General features: G+C 38.5%; 1 protein-coding gene across 2 annotated transcripts in view; it reads right to left on the bottom strand.

Annotated features, from left to right (window-relative positions):
* MTMR6 (myotubularin related protein 6) overlaps positions 1–12,371 on the bottom strand; it is a 34,195-nt gene extending 21,824 nt beyond the window's left edge. Inside the window, exons 1-2 of one of the 2 annotated variants that reach the window (XM_008692153.2) lie at positions 12,187–12,371; positions 685–801 (exon numbers count right to left, since the gene is read on the bottom strand). In XM_008692153.2, coding sequence (XP_008690375.1) covers positions 685–801; positions 12,187–12,210 — 141 coding nt within the window. In that variant the 5' untranslated portion in view covers positions 12,211–12,371. The remainder of the gene's footprint in view (positions 1–684; positions 802–12,186) is intronic. The other variant, XM_040621656.1, reaches the window with a different exon arrangement.
* Between the last annotated feature and the right edge of the window lie 1,746 nt (positions 12,372–14,117).

Raw genomic sequence — 14,117 nt, forward strand, 5'->3', positions numbered from 1 at the left:
GACTTCCTTGTAAATTAAAATTACAATTAAATTAAAATCACAACTGCACATCCACCAGAGAGGCAAAAATTTTAGAGCTAACAATATCAATGTTGCTGCTGCTGATGGACAATGTATCACACTCTACTGAGAATACTTTGAGACAACTATTTTGGAGAGGGGCCACATTAGTGAAGAAAAATATGCACTTATCTAAGACCCAGTAATTTTACTCCCAGGCATATACAGGAAGAAATATATACAAAATATCCATTACTGTATTATTTGATCTACAATCAATCAATTAAAAAACACCATAACTGCAATTTGGTATAAAAATAACATGGATGGGGTGAGCTCTCATTCTCTCTCTCAAATAAATAAAATCTTTAAAAAAATACAGTGGACTATGCCATTTGAACTATTAAATATGTACATATATTACTCAAATTTTTTAAAAGGAACAAGTAGGTATTTTATAATTATTAATGCAGATAAAAAGAGTCTTGCCATATCTTACAAGAGAGCTCCACATTCTACATGGTATCCTTGTTTTATTAGGAGGGAAGGTAGAAGTGATCAGGTGACTTTGAAAATTTTTTTGTTGAAACAGGTAACCAATGATTAAATTTTTTGTACATGATTAAAATGAAATACAGCAAGAGGCCAAGTCCATTACTGCAGTACAGCAGATGTCCTTCTTACCCAGGTTTCTTTCTGATGAGAATCTATAAATAATAGATGTGTGGCCGTAAGATAGAGTGTTCCCGTTAGTGACTTGTTGCTGGTACTGAATCGATCAAGTAATTTCACTTGCTCAACCTAAAAAAAAGAAAAGTTATTTCTCATTTCAAAAGTAATACAAATTCTTTGTTATCCCAGGATTTAAATGTACCATTTTCAAATTTTTTCCTCTTTTTATTCAAAAACATAAGTTCATTTAATGTTGAACATTAAATTTCACATATCTTGGGGACTGTGTAAACCACAAGTAACACAGGTACTATTTAGAGTTAGAAATAAAACCAATAAAGCAACTCTGTAAAAAAAAAAAATAACACAAATATTAAGGGAAACAGGAAGGAGGCACATGATAAACAAACAGTTTTCATATCCAAGAATCCATACATTTTTAATTTAAGTATTAGTTAACATACAGTGCACTATTGGTTTCTGGAGTAGAATTCAGTGATTCATCACTTACATAAAACACCCAGTGCTCATCACAACAAGTGCCCTCTTAAGTATCCACCACCTATCTAGCCTATCCCCCACCACCTCCCTCTATCAACCCTGAGTATGTTCTCTATCATTAAGAGTCTCTTATGGTTTATTTCCCTATTTTTCTTTTTCCCCTTTCCCTATTTTCATCTGTTTTCTTTCTTAAATTCCATATATGAGTGAGATCATAGGTATATGTCTTTCTCTATTTCACTTAGCATAATATCCTTCAGCTCCATTCGCGTCATTGCAATTGGCAAGATTTCATTTTCTTGATGGCTGAGTAATATTCCATTGCATATATACACATCTTCTTTATCCATTTATCAGTTGATGGACATTTGGGCTCTCTCCATAGTTTGGCTATTGTCGATAATGCTGCTATAAACGTTGAGGTGCATGTACCCCTTCAAATCTGTATTTTTGGATCCTTTGGGTAAATAGCTAGTAGTGCAATTGCTGGATTATAGGGTAGCTCTATTTTTAACTTTTTGAGGAAACTCCATACTGTTTTTCCAGAGTAGCTGCACCAGTTTACATTCCCACCAACAGTGCAAGAGGGTTCCCCTTACTCCACAACCTCACCAACACCTGTTGTTTCCTGTGTTAATTTTAGCCATTCTGAGATGCAAGAGTTCATGTATTTAAGTCATTAGCAAATCAAGTAATAGATATATACAGTTATTATCTAGCATCATGGAGGTAAATTACCAGAAAAATTATATCAAGAAACACTTAAATGGTTGCAAAGTCCAACTTAATCTCTATATTCTCCTCACCACTCCATCCAAGACAATGTTTTGTGGTCAGCTCTGTGCTTTTACTCATACTGTTCTCCCTTCCTAAGATAGTCTCTTCTGCTTAGCTAAGTGCTAAGCATTCTTCGGGGCTCACTGATGCCCGATCTCCTGACTGGAATACTTCTCAGAAAATTAATTGACTTACTTAATGTCTCAGCTTTGTAGTTACTTCCTCCTGGCTCTGAATTCCCTGTCACAGATTATATCATGTGCTACTTCTTTGTCCTCTAGTGGCTGAGACAGTGAGGTACACAGTACTTCTTTATTAATAGTACACACGCACACACACACGAGGTTGCCACTGGAGAGTGGGGTTACAGTTGGCCAGGACTGTGTAAGAGACCACTGTTTTGAAAACACAATTATTTATTTGTGCCCATTCTTTTGGGGAGGGAAAAAGAGTAAAACAACCATTACCAACTTAAAATTTTTAATCCACAGCTATAACAGCAGGTTGTAGACAGTTTTTTAACTTGTAGGTCTTCAAAGCCAGATTACTAACAATTACCTCATTCATTCTGTACTTCCCCCCCACATATATTTTTTTTTCCCTTACTAAAATTGAAGAAGCAAATGCCCCCATTATGAAATTATTATTTCCAAAATAATAACTACCATGTAAAAAGCTAATTAGCTCTCCCAAAGAAATTTAATTCCAGAGTTTTTTTTTTTACTTATAACAGCAGCTGTTCAAATAAGTTAAAATTTAAATGTAAAATTAAAATACCTGTTTTTGATACAAAATTTTATTTGTATGGGGCAGCAATGAATTGAGTTTTAACATTTTTTTCTGGAAACTCAGAGATATGATCTAATTTATATAGCTCAAGTCTGACAGTTGATCTGACATATAAAAACTGTCAGATCATTATACACATTGCCCTTTAAGGTAACAGGAAAACCTCCTTCTTACAAACCTGTATGAAAATTTCTCTTGGAGATCAGCATTTATTTCATTGTTTAGGACCATTTCTTCCTTAAATAAAAATCTAATTTCATTATACAACCCACTTTGAATAAAACCTTAAATGTAAACACTTAAAGAAAATGGGATCAGCTACTGCTGACTCCTCTTCAATTGTGCTAGACTTGAAGCCAACCAACAGCAATACCATAATATAAATCTCACCTGCCTTACCTCTGAAGCAATTAAAGCGAAGTGTTAATGGCTCTAAAGAAAAGAGAATTAATGAATATATATGGAAATAAAGGTTACCATGAAGTATCAACACTACTCAAGCAAACAATTTGTGCCAACATCATTTTGTAGCACTTCACATAGTACTCAAAAAAGATTAAAAAAAAAGATATTGGCAAGTAGTTTAAAGGGAGTGGTGGCTGATGTTATTATCAGTAATTTAACTGAAAACTAAGTTTGTTTTTTTTCAAGTCCATATGAAGTTTTTTAATCTGTGGATTTTCAAAAGGTCATAAATATTTGTTATGCTTCAATCATAAGCCATAAATAATTTTTTGACAAGGCACAAATTCTATACACACAATTATCTACACTCAAAACAATCACATCACTTTCATTTGAATTTTAACCCTCTTCTGTCCAACCCCTATTCCTTACTATTCATCCTCAGGGGCTCCATTCTCTATAGGCATTTTATTCACTGTCATTATTTTAACCTATACGTTAATGACTCTCCAAACTAAGTGCCCAACTCTGAGCTCTGCCTGCTATACACATAATAACTATAATAATTCCTGACATAGTACTGAGGTCTTACTATATGCCCAGTGCTATGATAAGTGCTTAAGATACATTATTTCTTTTAATTTTCACAATTCCTATGTAGTAAGTACTATTAATCTCTGTATAGAAACTGAAACTTAAGAGAAGTTGGTTAAATGTCCCAACACCACACAGCTAGTAACATCTAGTAAGTGGAATAGCGCGGTAATAACCCTTTGTTACAGTTCTGATTCCTGAGGTAGAACACCTTCCCACCATGCTATACTGCCCCACTTGGATATCTTAAGACTCATATTAAGCATACAGAAAATGAAACTGATTTTCCCTCACCCCTCACAAGGTTCCTAATCCTGTATTTCTGATCTAATATGACTCCATCCTCATCCAGTCACCCACATTAGAAATCTGGGAATCATCTTACAACTTCCTCTTGACCGCCCAATATTCAATTAATCACCAATTCCTATCAAGTTTATAGCTTAAATATTTTTAAAATCTGAACCTTCCACTACTGTTAGAATAGTTCCTACATTATAAAGCAACTGTTAATGTGTACATCTCTCCCACTAAAGCCATAACATACCCCAGGGCAAGAACCGTCTCTTATTTACATCTGACTACCTAATGACTAATATAGCATCTGACACAATAAATGTTCGTTGAACTAGGGTGAAAGGCCATAGAAACATTTCCCACAGGGAGAAAACAGAAGGTGTCCACAGTTTACCAGTTGTCTCTTGCTGAAATCATCCAAGAGATTTATTATATAAAGTTCTTCTTTGTTACATTATACTGTCCCTCATTTCTCTCTGCCACCTTTTCCCCACATACATGAACGGTAAATATTCAGTAATTTACGAATAAATGAACAAACTTAAAATAAGTAGAAAAATTACCAAGAGCGTATAGCTATAGTTCAGCTTTTTTTGTTTTTAAATACACGTGTGGACTCTCAGTCTGCTATTTCCACCCCATCACCCAATTAAGACAAAGTCACTCTTCCTCTAGAGCTGCATAACACTACGTAGTTCTTTCAGGCTTGTTGTCTATCAAGATTGGAAATTCAAGTTAAAAATACTCTTCCTAACACTCCACGCCTATTTCTTGATTCCCCCTAATTTCTACATCCAAAATTATCTGAAATTCCATTTATTAGATCTTTTAATTCTGGTTACCTACATTCAAGTCCCACAGCCTAGCTGTTCATCTGAATCATCTCTGAAACTCTGCATAAATACAAATCCTAAGCCCCATTCAACTTCACTCATCTCCAAAAATCTGTATTTTTCTTAAAGGTTATTTACTTATTTATTTATTTGAGAGAGAGTGAGAGAGAGCACGGATACAAACAGGGTAGTGGCAGAGGGAGAAGGAGAAGCAGACTCCCCACTGAGCAGGGAGCCCCATGTGAGGCTCAATCCCAGGACCCTGGGATCAGACACTTTAACCGACTGAGCCACCCAGGTGCCCCCAAAGATCTGTATTTTTAAGAAGCTCATCAGGTCATTTTTATGCAACTGATATTCCTTCTAACTCCAAATTAATCCCTCTTGCTCTTAACTCACATTAGGCTAGGTTCCTTCTCTATCTTTATGCTCCATTCCCAAATATTTAAGGCCCCAGCTTGTGTAGTCCTCCCATTAAAAAGAACTTCCTACAACTATGGTCCCTTAAAATATACAACTGCATTATGGGTATATGCTTACCCCCCCCACACACACACACATACACACACATCTTTGAAGAACATCCACATAAATATACACTTTCAGGAAAGAGAGTTTACTGATTCACTCCACAGAAATTTACTGGCTATCAACTAAAGGCCAAATAGTCTGGGTCTCATTTTCTTTATGTATAAAATAAGGACAACAATCTCTTCCTCGAGGGCTGTAGTAAGGTTGGATAATAAATATAGGTACTTTACCCCACGTTTGCAATAAAGTGCTCAGATGTTTGCAAAAATGACTACTGTTAGTAAGTTAATAAGCTGATGAGGTTAAGTTGAGCCCTGACAGTCCTCTGTATTAAACTAGTGTTCAAATTCAAATGGAGAAAGGACAGAGGAGGCACATAGCCTTTAAAAGCAAATTCAATATTCTAATGTGTCCTACAGCTGGAAAAAACTGTTTTCCTAATATAATATTGAAAGCAAAGCTGAACAAAATTTTCTTAACTCTAACACAGAAAATATAGAATTCTCAGAAGAGAGAGAACACAAAAGGGGAGAGGCACTAACATTTAATGAAAAAGAAACACCTGTAAGGTACAGCATCTATGTTGTAGATAAAAGGATACAGAGGATTTTAAGCACAGTAGCCCATGACCAGGTATGTTTTTTAAGAAGATCTTTCCAATGGCAATGTGGAGAAAATGTTGAGTAGAGAAGAGACAGGAGGTGGGTAACCAGGTAAAAGGCTAATGAAGTAATCTAGGGGGGCCTGGGAGAGATATGATAAGGGCCGAGATTAAGCTGCAATAGACAGCATAAAGAGGAAGCCCTTCTTGAAGATGTATATTAAGCTTGTCAGACTGGTTGCCATTCACTAAGATACGGTATAAAAGGAAATGTAAATCTGAGAGAAAAGAGACTACATAGGACTTTAATAAACTGAAGATTATTACCCTAGTAAATGGAAAATTATATTCAAATCAAGAAAATATAATAGAAAGTCTATCATTACATGACTGCTCCAATATGGCAATTGCTATATGGATATGACTGATAATAAAATTAATCTGAACATTATTGCAAAACATTTATTTAGTACGTTAGGTTCTGGAGAAACTTTAGGTTCTGAGAAAACTTACTGATTATTCTGTTCTTAGCTGTCAAGTCCCAGGGTAAATGTAAAAAACAAAAGAGAGCAGAGCTTTTTCTTTGCTAAAATTATCAGCATACAAATTTCAAACCAGAGACTTAGCCAACTTGTAAGCACCAACTGCTGCCTCATATTTCTGTTTATCACCAAGGAACTGACTTTACAGATGTTGCTACAGATTTTTCCCAATGCTTTCCTGGAAATGTTTTAAATCAGGTATTTAGGAAGCAATCCCGACTCTTTCAAGTCCCCAGCACTGAGAGGACCCTTTAATTATAGGTATTATCACAGGCAAAAAGAGAATGGGGAAGAAAAACAAGGTTTTGGGAAGAGAAAAAATAAGCAAAGAAGAAACAGAGTAGGGAGAAGAGAATTGGAGGGTATAGTCATTATGGTAAGGATGGGAAATGCCAACACATTACTTTAAGGGCCATTTAGTTGAATTATTGCCAACTCCGGGCCTGCACTAAAAGGTACTCGAAAAGGAAGATCAAATTTCAGCTGATTACAAAAGCTGGAAATGAAAAAACACAGGATATCTCACATACTCGGTATTACATCCTGAAAATTCGGACACCAAGTGGCCTCTGGGACTAGAAAGGACCAATGGCCATCTTCATTCAATCAACGTTCTGTAGCCAACAGCTGTACTTTACAACTACATGACAAGGGCTATTGAAGCAGACAGAAAACACACTGTCACAGTTTCTCTCACCTGTTGTGAGCCGCCCCTTTAGCTAGGCACCCATTCGGGACTCTCAGTATCATTATTCCATACTCCATAGCACTGACATCTTTCAAAAAGAAAGAGCTTCAATTTGCCTTTGTGAAGGCAAAAGGGCAGAGACTTTCATCTCTCTTTGTTTGTGTATCCCAAGTTCCTACAACAGCGTCTGGCTGCATAACTCACCAAACAAAACAGATCATAAAACCAAGGGCACTTTTCAGTCCTATCTTATTTTGCTTTTCTGCAGCACTGGACACAGGTGACTTTCCATGAATGGCTTCCTGTCTCACTCAATAAAAGCAAAGATTTCACATTCATCTTCAAGACTTGCCCGTCCCCAACTTTCAATCTCCTACTGTGCTCTCTCCTTCACTCACTCTGATCTAGCCACACTGGTCTTCTTGCTAGTTTTTACTAACCAGGCATGCCCACCATAGGGTTTTTGTCCTTGCTGTTCCCTCTGTTGGGATTCTCCCAGCCTCCCCTCCCCAACTCCTGCCCCTGTGAAGATGGTTTGCTCTCTCTTTCAGTCTGTATTCAAGTGTCCCTATCTCTGTAAAGACTTCCCTATTTACAACTGCCCTCCCCCAACCTCACCCTGGCATTCTCCATAGCATTCACTACCATCTGCCATATTATATATTTGACTTGTTAACTTTGTTTACTGTTATGTCTCCCCCAACTAGAAAATAAGTTTTGGAATGGCAGGGACTTTTGTCTGGGAACCACCATTTCCCCAGTACACAGAACAGTACCAGGCCCTAAGAAAAGGAGAGAGCAGAGAAGAGGGAACAAAGAAGGAAATTAGAATAGGGAAGACCTCCCTCCTTGTGATTCCCCTCTTCCCGTTATATCCCTAATACTCTTTCTCTGACTCCTCTTCCTCTGCTTGCCCCTTTTTAAGTATTCCCAGGGCTCTAACCTTCACACTCTTCTCCACAGAGCCTCTATATATACGCCTCGCATAAACTCATCCATAAAAGAAAACATTGATGGGGCGCCTGGGTGGCACAGCAGTTAAGCGTCTGCCTTCAGCTCAGAGCGTGATCCCGGCGTTGTGGGATCGAGTCCCACATCAGGCTCCTCCGCTATGAGCCTGCTTCTTCCTCTCCCACTCCCCTGCTGTGTTCCCTCTCTCGCTGGCTGTCTCTATGTCAAATAAATAAATAAAATCTTTAAAAAAAAAAAAAAAACATTGATGATTACCTAAACAGTGACAACTTCCGAATCTATTCTTCTGGAGCACACCTTTTCCCTAACCCTACACCCTCATAATAGGCTACCTACTAGACAAAATCCTACCCCCTAAGTTCCTCTCCTCCATCCCTTACCTTCCTTCCAGTCCTACTCACACTGACCTACTTCACTATTCAAATCTATCTATCTATCTATCTATCTATCTATTCATAAAAGATTTTATTTATTTACTTGAGAGACAGGAAGAGGGATCGTGCACAGGTGCACGAGTGGGGGCAGGCAGAGAGAGAAGCAGACTCCCCACTGAGCAGGGAGCTCTACGCAGAACCCTGGGATCATGACCTGAGCTGAAGGCAGACACTTAACTAACTGAGCCACCCAGGCGCCACTCAAATCTCCTGATTAGACAATTACTCTGTGAGGCAGAGGAGTGTTATGGTTAAGAGAACAGGACCAGTATCAGAAAGACCTGGATTCAAGTCCCCAGCTCCACCTCTTCCTTATTAGAACTAGCTGTTTGAGTCAGGATAAGTTACTTAATTTCTGCAAATTTCAGTTTTCTCACCTGTATAATAGGATAACATGAGTGAGTCAAATAGCACTTTATGTGAGGAAAAGCATTCAGGTGCTCCCCACAATCTACTGGCTCTTATTCTTAGTCATTCTTAGTTTGCATCTCTTTGTAACTGATTACACATATTTGTGTACATACACCTATGATCGCACATTCTAATGACAAAAATGGGTAGCAAGCTAAGAACAAACTAGGCATTACTAGGCATAATTCAACTTGAGCCCTACTGGGGTCAGATTTTCATGGGACATTCCATTCCTTAACAGATTCTAGAAAGCAGTCTTCCATATATAGTTTAGGAAAACATTCTTCCATTACATTCTGTAAAGTTCCATTCACAAACAGCACAACATCATTCGACATCAATAGATGATGTCAGCCGAAGCACTGGAGCCTGGCAGGGAAAGGAGAAAGACTGCATAAAGAAGAACTGTCTCTGCATATTTCCCATTGTTTCTTGGCAAGACTATCTCATTATGGTGAAATCAGAGCTGAAAATGATAGGCAGAGCTTGGAAATAGTCTTTCAGAAATTCAAATTCAGACTTGACACCTTTAGTTATGCCATATAGTAAGTAAACCAAATGTTTATCTGATAAATCTCTGGTTCATAAGCAATAGTAAAAAAAACCCACACACACAATGACCATAACAATACAAAAATAATATCACATAAATATAATTTACTTATGTCAAAAAGAGGTTTACAGGAAAAAAGCTCTTAGAATTATTATTATTAGGATTCATTTCTGAATATTAATACATTTTAACAATTAGATTAAAATTAGAGAAGTAATGAAAAAAAAATATGACAAACCTTGGTTTAAATCCTAACTCTACCCTTCATGAGATAATTGTGCAGATTACTTCAATTCTCCAAGCCTATTTCCTTCTCATCTGCAAATGCTGACAATGTACCCAACTGGTAGGGTTATTTAAGAAATTAGTGACAACTGTGTATAAATTAGCATGTTTGTGAAATTATAAATATTGTAAAGTAATATTGCACAGTTGGTTACACTGACATAGAGTTGCTCAAGAAATGGTAATTACTACCTTTCAAATACAGCTGTCTCAATATAGAACAAATAGTTACATAGGACTACTTTATCATAGTGACTAAACTGCATACTTCAAAACAGCTAAGTAAACTTAAAGCAATTCATTTTTAGTTCTGAAATACAATCATTTTTGCAGTAAATTAACCATGTCCAAGTGAAGGTTATGGAAAATAGTATAATAATGCAATAGGCTAGGGGCGCCTGGGTGGCTCAGTCGTTAAGCGTCTGTCTTCAGCCCAGGGTGTGATCCCAGGGTTCTGGGATCGAGCCCCCATCGGACTCCCTGCTCCGCTGGGAGCCTGCTTCTTCCTCTCCTACTCCCCCTGCTTGTGTTCCCTCTCTCACTGGCTGTGTCTCTCTCTGTCAAATAAATAAATAAAATCTTTTAAAAAAATAATGCAATAGGCTATGTTCATAAATATCTTTTAAGAATAAGTCATAATTTAAGAAAATATTATAATTCACACATCAATTATCAGAATGTACAGTGAGGTCCATGTCTATCGTGCTCACTGGTCTATAGCCAGTGTCTGTCCTGTGCCTGGCAAATAACTGGGACCTATTAAGTATTAGTTTAATTGCAGTCTACCTACAGCCACTTACGATTATTCTGGAGTACCGGTGGTCCTATGCTAGAAGAATAACTCAGTAATAAAAGAGCACAACTTGAAAAATAATTTTAATAGAAAAGTATTCAGAAATCTTCTCCCCCTTAAAAAGTCATAAAAGCACCTTACTAAACCATCAGGATAGGCCCACTGTGAAAAACTACTATATAATACACATTTGGAACCCTGGAACCAGGACAAGAACCTGATCTCATGCATGCTCTGGTCCTCTTTTCCATCTTTGTTTTCTACTAGTTTGGTTATTTACTTAACCACCCTTCTATTTTCAAACTTTAAGAGCCAGCAACTTGAATTATACAGTTACTTTACCATTCTTCTCTTAAGAAAAAAAAAAAGAGAGATTTTCAAAAAGGGGTTAGTTTTTAGAATCTTCAGTTATTATAGTATGTGCAATGTTATAAACAAGCTCTAACAAAAATCCCTCACACCTTAAAAAGGTTCGTGAAACATTTTAAGGACATAGACCTCGAATTCTCCATGGAACAAATGAAGACAACGTATGTCTGCTATTTCTTCCAAATGAACGGTAACTTTAGGATGCGCAGGAATTAAGTGATGGCTTTAACAAAACATGAGGAGTCAAGATTCACAGTGGGTCCTCTTCCTGACTTTGTTAGGCTCCAGGCCATCTTAAAATCATGTTATTCAATTCTTCTTGTCTTGATTTATGTCTTCTCCCTCCCTAGGCTGAAGCTGAACTTAATTCTTGGCAACGTAACTTGGTAATATTTTGATGCCATTTCCTTCAGTTTCAACATCTGTCATGGAATTATAAGAATACTTGTTCGTGCCTAAAAATAAATGCCTTTCGCACGCAAAAATTAAGCGTGGGACTTAATAAGATCAACTAAAAAAGAGTTCCATCAGACACTTGAAAATATGGGATAACGTTTTCCTTCTCAGTAACTCCTCTGTTAAACTGACTACTGGCACTAAAGACAATGAAGTTCTGAAGCACAAAGACGGAATACCAAATCTAAATGACTGGTTGGAGACCGAGACAACAAAGTGAGGTGGAGCAGAGTGCTGATCTCAGCGCCTCCAAAACTTGCATCAAGAATCTGTGACACAAGACAATTCATGGTGAACAAGGAAAAGCTTACACGATATCGCAACGCTGATTTAAGGACCCACCCGTTTTCCGGTCTCTGGGGAGGCGAATGCCTGAAAACAGCGAAGCTAAAGCAGCCCCAATTTTGCCCAAGAAAGTGTAGCGCTGAGAGGACGGCGACCAATTTCATGGGACTTAACCCCCAGCAGCCCAAATCATCCACACCACACCAAAGAGTGAAAGCGGGACGCCCAGTCCCACAGGTACAGGAGGCCTCCGCACCCACCCGGGCCCTAAGTGCCCGTGCCCTCCCAGACTAGGCCAGGGCAGGCCCCCTGGTCCGGCCAGCCGAGCTACCGTCGCCCCCCAACCTCTGCCGGGTCAGACCGTGGCTAGAGCCTAACAGTTCTCCACGTCGGACTACCTTGGTCGTACGGATGTGCTCCATCCCGAGGAGACGTCCGTCGGCAACGCGACTCACGGGCGTACCATTGAGCGAGAGAACCAGGGCGGGCCCAACGACCCAGGCCCAGCAGGAACTACCAGCCGGCCTGCGCCGCAGCCCGTCAGCCCGCCCCCTGCTAGCGTCAACCGCGCAGGCGCAGCCGACGGCGCCGTCTCCTAGAAACACTTCCCCAAGCCCGCGGCAGCTGAGGGGAGAAGACGCGCGGGGCAGAGTGTCCTCCGAGGGAGAGCGGCGTCTGGTTCTTCCCGGCCTGCCGTGGGTCCTACAGCGCCCCCTGCATGTGGAGGCTCATCACCACCAACCCTCCCCCCCCACAAGAATCTATTCTAAGTATCATCGGGTTTATTTACTGTAGCCTTATTTGAAACAATCAAAATTCCCAATACTACACAATTAGTTATGTAAAAGTGTAGTATGTCCATGCACACAAGTTATCCCTTAAAAGTTATGGAGTAGATCTTAAATAAACAAATGTTCAATGGGCAAAAAAGTATGCGGTAGATCTTAACAAGTTAAAGCCGAACAAACTAAAAATCATCAACTTTTCCTAGATCTGCAAGAGAACTGAGGTCCCAGGCACACCGCTACCTCCAGAATTAGAGAGAGGGGCAGGCAAATACAGAGAATCACAATTTAAGAGAATAGGAAACCCACAAGCAATAACCTCCCTGGGATCTAGTGCCAAGCCGCAATCCTATGGGCCCAACCAGTGCTGGGCAGTTTCTTTTACTCAGTACATCATGTCCAACAATCCCGAAAAACTTACAAGGCATACTGAAGGGCAGAAAACAGTGTGAAGACACAGAGCAAGCATCAAAACCAGACTTGGATATGACAGGGATGTTGGAATTATTAGATTGAAAGTTTAAAACAATTAGGATTAATATGCTAAAGACTCTAATTTATCCGGATAAAAGAGACAACATGCAAGAACAGATGGACAATATAAACAGAGATGGGAATTCTAAGAAAGAACTGAAGAGAAATGACAGAGATAAAACAAAACAAAACGAAACGAAACAAAAAACAACACTGCAAAAGAAATGAAGAATGCCTTTGATGAAGTTATTAATAGTCTGGACATGGCTGAGGAAAGAGCTCTCTATCCTCAGAGAGCTTGAAGATATCCCAACAGAAACCTTCAAAACTGAAAAACAAAACTAGGGGGAAAAACACAAAAAAACAGAAAAACAAAACCAGAGCAGAATATTCAAGAATGGCGGGACATCTACAAAAGGTGTAATACACACGTAATGAATATCCAAAGAAGAAAGAAAGGAACAGAAGCAAGTATTTGGAACAATAATGTCTGATATACTCTATCGAATTAATGTCATACACCAAAGTCAGACCCAGGAAGCTCAGAGAACACCAAGCAGCAGAGATGTCAGAAAAACCGCATATCATTCTCAAACTATAGAAAGTCAAAGATTAAAGATCCTGAAAAAGCCAGAGGGAAAACACAGTCTACCAATAGAAGAGCAAAGAGGAAAAACACAGTCTACCAATAGAAGAGCAAAGATAAGAATCACATTTGACTTCTCTTTAGATGTGATGAGGCTGCACAGCAAGAAAAGAGTAAAGTGAAATAAAGACTTTCTCAGATAAACAAAAATTGAGCAAATTTGTTGCCAGTAGAGCTGCCTTGGAAAAAAAAATGTTAAAAGAAGTCCTTTAGAGAGAAGGAAAATGATACAGGTCAGAAACTTGGATCTACCTAAAGAAAGGAAGAGCATTGGAGAAGGAATAAGTGAAAGTAAAATAAAAACATTTCCTTATTCTTTATTGACCTAATAAAAAGCATTTTGCTCAAAATACTAATAGCAATAATATATCTGATTATGTATGTGTGTGCACACATGTGTGCATGTGTGTGTGTGTGTTTATGT

The sequence above is a fragment of the Ursus maritimus genome, unplaced genomic scaffold (assembly GCF_017311325.1).
Source record: "Ursus maritimus isolate PB19 unplaced genomic scaffold, ASM1731132v1 scaffold_10, whole genome shotgun sequence".
NCBI classification, from domain to species: Eukaryota; Metazoa; Chordata; class Mammalia; order Carnivora; family Ursidae; genus Ursus; species Ursus maritimus.